The 8,639-nt window shown below is 44.6% G+C and overlaps 1 protein-coding gene across 1 annotated transcript in view; it reads right to left on the reverse strand.

Moving 5' to 3' along the window:
- Positions 1–5,617, reverse strand: part of LOC106808140 — a 7,894-nt gene extending 2,277 nt beyond the window's left edge. The window contains exons 1-8 of the mRNA XM_014810722.1: positions 5,510–5,617; positions 3,874–4,064; positions 3,051–3,109; positions 2,744–2,874; positions 1,934–2,134; positions 1,422–1,541; positions 862–982; positions 265–434 (exon numbers count right to left, since the gene is read on the reverse strand). Of these exons, the coding sequence (XP_014666208.1) occupies positions 265–434; positions 862–982; positions 1,422–1,541; positions 1,934–2,134; positions 2,744–2,874; positions 3,051–3,109; positions 3,874–4,064; positions 5,510–5,561 (1,045 nt within the window). The 5' untranslated portion in view covers positions 5,562–5,617. The remainder of the gene's footprint in view (positions 1–264; positions 435–861; positions 983–1,421; positions 1,542–1,933; positions 2,135–2,743; positions 2,875–3,050; positions 3,110–3,873; positions 4,065–5,509) is intronic.
- Between the last annotated feature and the right edge of the window lie 3,022 nt (positions 5,618–8,639).

Raw genomic sequence — 8,639 nt, forward strand, 5'->3', positions numbered from 1 at the left:
ATATATATATATATATATATATATATATATATATATATATATATCAAGGTCATTTTTACTAGTTGTTAAAATAAAAATTACTCGGAATTTTTGCGTTTTCAGCAAGTAGGACACAGTGTCGCCACCAAGTACTTGGCCACGCGCGTAGTTGTGATATACGCACAGCTTGCCAGTACGGCTGTGTTAGAAGTATACCGCTAAGCTATGTTTAATATTAATATATCTTAATTATTATATATTTAATATTAATCGGAGATAACTTACCGGAAGGCGCTGAGTTACGTACGAGGCCTTGTGTTGTGACAGTGCTACCAAAATCAATGCCAAATCTCCTGCACCATATGGAGATCCACTGTAGGTTCCTCATATCGACGCCGTTCGGGAAGGTTAGGATAACGTTCTCGTTATTGTAAGCTCTATCAATGGGGTCCGTGCTAAATGTAGTGTGAAAAAAAATTCCTTTCTGTTATGATCTACCTAAATTATCGCATGTGACAGATTATTTCGTGTCTGTGCCGCTATTTTGTCATGCCTGCAGACCCGATTCAGATTTTTTTTTATTAAACCTGTATTGAATTTTCACTATAAGAGCTTTCTTGCTTTGTAATTGTTTGTAATTGTTGTAATTGTGTTGTAATTGTTGTAATTGTGTTGTAATTGTTTGTAATAGTGCAAATATATCTCGCAGCTCAGACCAAACGACCTTAAAGGCCCAACGGCCAATGGACAGGGGCCAGGCCTTTAAAGGACAACGTTCGTCTCGGTCGCAATCTCATGGAACGGAATTTATGTAACGTTAATCAGCAATGGATCTTGTTCGGATGACGTATATTGCGGTTATCGTGTACACTGTTGGCATACCCGATGACGCTGTCCGAGAGTGTGACGCCGAATTGTCCAGGACACTTCTGTATCTGCGATTCTTTCTGATGCGGCAGCAGCTCTGACGCCGAGTCGTAGAAGCCAGCGTAGAAGTACACGTCTGTTTAGAGGATACGATATTAAGTCAGCGTCGTTGTCTACTTAGGGTGGTGGGGCGTATACGATGAATTAAATCTTTGTGGAAAAAGTTTACAAAATTTGCGAACTGAACAGCCTAGCCAATTCACGCCTCGATCTCGATACCGTAGCAGGGCCGTAGTTAACTCGTTTTGCCGTAATTCTCCCTCCTCGGGCAGTTAACCGCAGGCAGTAACTGCTGGCCGTTAGATATTGACCGTAATATGTGAATAAGTTTGTTAGGCGGGGGAGGTAACTGTCCTGCTTGCCCCCCCCCCCACACACACATGCACACATCCACACCGACCGCTAGTTACGGCCCTGCGTAGTAACCAAAGCAAGGGAGCATAACAATCAAACGGATATTTAGCTTGGAACTTTTGCTCGTAGAATAGCAGCGCAGAATAGGGAGAGTAGAATACCTGGCGCAGCTCGGTGGTCGTAGGTGAATTGTCGCAGCATGATGCGGTTGTTGTCCAGAATGCGAACCTCGCCGCTGACACCGTAGAAATAGGTCCTGAGGTTTCCGAAAAATTTCGCTCCTATATGTATATATGAGAAGGGGCGTAACCGTTACTTGGTAGGCTTACATTTCCTGGAGGCGATACTAGGTGACAGCACGCGACATACTGTCGGTACTTATCCGAGGCCAAGCGGTCATCAGGCGGAATAACGAATACCACCGCGCCCTGTTTAGGAGCCAGATGTCAGCCATTAAGGATTCGCAATAACAACCTGTCGGGCTGTTTTTATCAAACAGACTAGATTCGCCCGGCATTATAACGCATATCAAATTATTAGCTATTGCCTCAATTTTAGTGACACGTTTCGTGAAGGGCATCGACCGAGGCTCAGCCGTGAACACGCTTGAATATATGATGTTCTCGCGCTGCAATAGTATCAGGTAGGTAGGTATCCGTGAATCGCTTTATACCTGGCACGGAGGACTGCCCGGGCGCGCTTCGTGGGGCTTGGGCGGCAGCGGCGGCCGCCGCAGCGGCGTCGGCACGACACTTCGCAAAGCTGATGAGCTGCGTAGTTACGAGCGGCGTCGCACGATGCTTGCTGATTCTTCCGTTGGTGTTGTCCTGCACGTTGCCGGGCTTGTGCGGGAAGATGAAGTAGACATCATCGACTGAAACGACACCGCGCGTCTCCTAATTACCACAGCACGGAAATTATAAAGGCGACCGAGGTAGAATTATGTATATACTGTATATATATATATATATTTAGAAATTCAATTATATATATAATCGCCGGATATTGTGATATCAGAACTTTTCTCTCTCTCTCTCTCTCTCTCTCTCTTTCTCTCTCTCTCTCTCTCTCTCTCTCTCTCTCGGCCCATCGTCTCTCCTCTCTTTTTCTTTTCTCTTCTCTCTCTCTCTCTCTCTCTCTCTCTCTCTCTCTCTCTCTCTATGTATATGTATATGTATATATAAGCCTATGTATAATATATGTACATGCGCGTCTGTGAGGAGGTGAAAGCGTGAGTATGTGTGTGTGTGTGTGTGTGTGTGTGTGTGTGTGTGTGTGTGTGTGTGTGTGTGTGTGTGTGTGTGTGTGTGCGTGCGTGTGAGTGTGCGCGCGCGTGTGAGTGTATACCAGCCCATTAGTCGGCTACCACGACGTAGTGTGTTTCATAATTTGTTGTAGGTTCATTACATGTACTTGGCTCTCAGTCTTCCGTGGAATTCAACAAACTACCGTCACAACAAAATCCAACATGGACGTTGCTTACCTGTCATGTCTCCAGAGCTCACACGAGATCTACTAAACCCGATCGTTTGAATAACGCCGTCAGTGGTCGCCGTGTCCATGGTGAGGCCATTGTTCTGATCAACTACTGGCTGGCCGTATCGTGGGAAATTGCTACGGAGACGAACAATGGGCTATAGTAACGAATTCGTTATTGAGATCCCTTCCGGGGCAGAGCGCGTCTCACGTTCGTAAAACGGATAAAATTTTAAAATTTTAAAATTCAAACAGAATCTGGCTTCTTCCTAATCTACTCTCTAAACCTTTAACGTTTTGAAATTAATACCAACCCCTCAAATAATCGTGCGCCGCCGTCGCTGATCCAACCATAGGCGACATCAGTGTTAGCCTGTCAACGAAACAAACAGCAACACATTGAAGTCTTAATTTTCATTTCAATGTTTATCGTCGTTCGTTTTATAGTCCGTCGTTACTCTTAGTTGGCATTAGATCGGTCATCAAGAAGACACCAAGTCCCCGGCAGATACTGACTACATTACCTTTATGACAACTACTCTGCTAAGAGGCGTGACCTTCTAAATATAAGTACAATGCGTTGACCACGGTGCCAGTTGCCGGTACATCCTGGTACGTGTTTTTTATGCCTTCGGCGAAAAATGTCTGTGCGTGCGTGTGTGCGTGCGTGCGTGCGTGCGTGCGTGCGTGTGTGTGTGTGTGTGTGCGTGCGTGCGTGTGTGCGTGCGTGCGTGTGTGCGTGCGTGTGTGCGTGCGTGCGTGTGTGCGTGTGCTCGCGCACGCGGACACTCGTCTTGTTCTGGTAGCTGCATCTGACTGTGTCAGATCAGCTATAACAGCGATAACAAACTCGCGAACCCGAAAACTACAGGCTGTTGTATGACGCAGCAGATTTGTCAGAGCCGTCGGTAAATAAGCCGTCGGTAATAAGGCTAGCTGGCACGACGCCCGCTACGGCACGACGCTGTGGTTGTTTCCCGTAGGAATACCCGGATCCGCATACGGAGAATTTCCCAAGGTTTTCGTCGTAGGCATAAAAAAACATGTTCCAGGATGTATCGGTACCTGGTACCGTGGTCAACGCATTGTACTTATATTTCGAAGGTCATACAAAGTAGTTGTCATACAAAAACATACCATTCTATCGTCCTTCGAGAAGCCAATGGCCGTGTATGTCCCCATCTTTGAAGTCAACACGAATCTGATGACATCGGTGGACGGACTATAAATCCAGTAGGCGGAGTAGTCGCATGGTACCGTGTCAGGGGCGCATTGAGCAGGGTGTGAGAAATATCCTTCACAATCCGAAATAAAGTTGTCAAGATTTTCTGAGAAAAATAAACAGGAAATGTTAGGTTCATATCTCGACTGAAAGAAATCTGATTGCATTTTAGGAAGGATAACTACTACTAAAACGCGTCATTGCGCAGCAACCATGCAAATTGAACTACTTAACTGTTCAGGCTTTATCCGAACAGCTCGAGAACTATCCGATTAAGCGGTGAACACATAATTACGTACGTAGGGATTGTTTTTCAAAGACATGTCTTTTAAGCGACGCGCCCGTTTATCCAAGGCCCGATAAACCGGGGACCACTGTGCTTGGAACTACATATACGCCACAGCCACAGCCGACAGAGCGACCGCCTCGGCAGTGAATAATGTGGCATTCAGCAATTCGTATGGTGAGAGAATTAGTGACGAATATGACAATTGACACCGCTGCTGGGGGCGAGGTGGTTAGCGTTTGAACTGACATGAGCACAGAAAATGTGCTAATACGTTTGGTAAAAATAGAACAGACAGAGTAGCTTATTATCAACCCTGACACATGGTTCTATAAGGATAAACCTGTTTTTTTCTGACAGAAATAACATTTGTCGATCAAAGCTGCTTGTTGAACCAGTCGTCCGTTATAACAGCTGCTAGCCTGTTCCGCTTTAATGCAGGAATGAATATGTCATCAGCTAGTTAGTCCCTTAATCAGAGAGAAAAAGAGAGAGAGCGCGCAAGCGAGAAAGAGAGAGAGAGAGCGAGAGAGATAGAGAGAGCGCGAGAGAATGAGAAAGAGACACAGAGAGAGGGGGATTGCGAGAGAGAAGGCGAGAGAGAAAGCGAGAGAGAGAGAGCAAGCGAGAGAGAGAGCAAGCGAGGGAACGAGAGAGGGGGAGAGAGAGCGAGAAGGCAGGAGAAAGAGCATGAGTTCAATGAGCCGCTTATGGAGTCGATGCCCCGCGAACAACCGTCAATGTACCGGTCTGAGATACAAACCCGCTTTTGCGGTGCGGGTGTTTGAGGGGGGGGGGTTTAACACGCAGTAGCACACAGATCACAGCAGAGGAAACACACGGAAGTAAGAAATCAAGAGCGTATAAAGAAGCTTCTTTATACGCTCTTGAAGAAATGTATTTATAACCAAGTATCATTCGGTATGATTATAATGTGAGCGATGGTGACTTACGCGGATGCACGCGATCCGATTGAACCTCGCATACCTAATGCAAGAACGTTCACTAGCTTAGCGACAGAGCTAAGGAACGGCGGAAGCGAACAAGTTGTTCGGTCGATGCATAGCACCTAACATGTAGGTCTGCATTCAAACGTGTAAAGGCTTTAAAAACTAACCCATACTGTGAGTATGTTTGTGTGCACTTATTATATCACAATTACTAAATATCCCATATATATATAAACTATATCTTACGCGTAGCATCGAGCGCGCTTGATTATATACAATAACAAATAAAACATGATATAATTTATTTCTACTTACGCGCAGAGACACAGAGTCCTAGGGCGAGTACGAACAGCGCGGTGAGTCGCATGTTGTCTGACGTCCACGTGTCACGACGTGTTGAGCTAGTGTGCGTCTGCTGTGCTGACAGGTACGGTCGGACTCCCTGAGGGGTGACTGTCCGTCGATTCGGCAGAGCAGAACGTTCGTTCGTGTTGTTCCACGCATGAACGAACTCCGGTTTGCAACTTGTCCACACACGCACACACACACACACACACACACACACACACACACACACACACGCGTACTCCTATGCGCGCGTTTATAGATAAATAAATAAATAAATATATATATATATATATATATGTAACGTTTGAGCCATTCACGGCCTCAATGTGCGCCACAGGTTTGAGCATGGATCCACACGCGGACACGAGCAGTAACAGAGACCACAACACCAAGTTTGGTATTCAAACCGGGAACGCCGGTGCTTTTATTAGCATACCGACCGACAGGCCGGCAGCTATAAACGCCACACAAACTTGGGCTGAATGCCCAGAAACAGTAAACACAGTATATACAGTATCAAACAGGATTAACGTGCCTGCGTGCAGGGACGGTCAAGCCGTCAGCAAGCACCAGGCAGAGGGTGAGTCGGGGAATGAAACGTGAACGTTCATCTTACCACTCGTTGATAAGCCTTGCGTTGTGTACCATGGAGCCGCTGGCGAGAGACGCCAGTGCACACTCTTACTGCGAGGAGCAGCAGCTTATATACCCATAATGGTCACGTGGCTACCCCACGTGGACCATTCCTATAAGATCCAGGGATTCGGGTCACCTTAACATCTCGGCAACGCAGGTCACGTGACGGAGGTGAATCCTTACCCGTTATACTTGAATCACCTTAGGACGCGGGTCATGTGACGGAGGTGAATCCCTACCCGTTATACTTGAATCACCTTAGGACGCGGGTCACGTGATCTCGGTAGACCCTTTACCCTACCTTACCCCCTTTCCTTTGCCGAGTCTTGGCCGCCTCTTCATGGGAACTCTCCCAACAAGATTTCCGTGCACCAAAACGTCACGTTCTACCTACACAACCAACTGTCCCACCGCAGCAGGACGGCTTGCTGCAACGGGCGGGGACTACCCCGTTGCCAGCAACACCGTACGTAACATCAACCTGCGTGACAGAAATTTTAAACAAAACTAGACACAAATGTTTGTAACAAAACAGCATAGCATGGGACAAACTAAAATTTAACCATGCCATTCATTACATTGCCAACTAATTTAAATTTCCTATTAGCAAATGCACGTGCGTGCGTACATGCGATGCAATAATCTATCGAGTGAAGTACAGTAAAAACCCGCATATAAGAACCTAGTGATTAAGAACCTGTTAGGCTAAGATTTTTCATTTAGGCCCCCTTGACATGAGAACCTGTTTTAGCCTAAAATTTTAAACACGTTCTTATTTGATAAAATTCAGTTAACACTTACAAATTAATAAATCAACTAAAACCAGCTCTGACAAATCAGGCAATGAAAATAAACCAAATCCCTTACAATTTCACTTCAGATATAGATACTGTATGAGTTAATATAAATATAAATTAAAGGCATATAATAAGCCCATAATTGCTTATGCAATGTTGACGAATGCTAGAGTAACTGGCACCTTGTGTAGTTAACAAATGCATAACCTTACATCCAAACGCGTATTAGTTTGTCCAATGTCACTGCTGGTTACTAAGAAATGCCTAATTAAAATTCGCAGTCGAAAAATCAGTTGTTTACAGTTTCAAAGTGCTGCCGGCGAAGCGGGTGTGATACAGATTTATAGTGCACCGGACATTTTCGCACGCATGCTCGGCCGTACGCAATGCTATCATCAGTGAATTCGTAAACATGGACGCTCGTGATAAGGAACTTTTTTTCAGGGCTGTCCATGTGCGTCCGTGATTAGTACGTGTGTTCTCCATTTCCATGTTTAGTCCATGGCTGTGGTTACACGGCTGACACCTCCATTTCATCTGGCGTCCAAAACATACGGGCCGCACAAATGTTTATGTAATCACTTGACTCATGGATGACATTTACGGCACGTAAATGATACGTTGATACATATCAACAACCGATTTCAAGTCTTGTTAGTAATGTAACCAGCAGTGATATTGGACAAACTAATACGCATATGGCTATTAGGTTATGTACTTATTAACTACACAAGGTGCTAGTTACTCTAGCATTCGTAAACATTTCATAATCAATGGGCTTATTACGCCTTTAACATTATATAAATATAAATATATATAAATGCATATAATATATACATAATTATATGCCTATTTTATATAATCAATGGACCGCACCAATATTCTACCAGCAACAAGCACCTTTTTTTCTTAAGAAAATAAGAATTAACCTGTTTAAGAACCTAAATAGCCTAATTTCCCAGTAAACTCCAATTATATAAGAACCTTTTTAGGCTAACTTGGAAAAATGCAGGTTCTTATACGCGGGTTTTTAAATGTGAAGTATGCAGGGAAGTATGAAAAATCTTACGAGGATCCGGGCTTGACGTCGAGATAAGCGACGAGGTTAGAGGCACTGGGAAATGAGCCATCCGAGATTCCCGCAATGAAGTACACAGCTGCAAGGAAAATTGTATCGTGCAATAAACACTGTCTATACGCAGCTAATCCGCTATACTACTATTGACCAATGGGATGTTAAACTATTGTCACTACTTATTATGTAGTAAAATCATGAAAAATGCATCGTTTCTATAATATTTGACAATCTATAAATTAAAAAATGAAAATGAAAAGGCCTTATGCAAAGGAAATTATTTCAGCTGCGTAAGCATGCGCAATCGACCACTTGTGTACCTGGATACTTGAAGTCTACTTGCAGATTTCGCACGGAGATATGTGTGAGGTTGAGAAGGTTGACGTTACCGCTGCTGACTCCATCTCCGATCAGACGGTTTACACCTACAAAACCGCGTCGTTTAGCAAATTATCGTAGTTGTTGAAGATCGGGAGATATAGAGAATGTGTTGATGACAGTCAGAGTCGAGTGGCGAAATACTCGATGGAATTATCAGTGATGCGGCGTACTATCACTGTGAATGTAAATGATGACGGTAGGAGTAGTG

This window comes from Priapulus caudatus, unplaced genomic scaffold, assembly GCF_000485595.1.
Source record: "Priapulus caudatus unplaced genomic scaffold, Priapulus_caudatus-5.0.1 Scaffold255, whole genome shotgun sequence".
Taxonomy (NCBI): domain Eukaryota; kingdom Metazoa; phylum Priapulida; class Priapulimorpha; order Priapulimorphida; family Priapulidae; genus Priapulus; species Priapulus caudatus.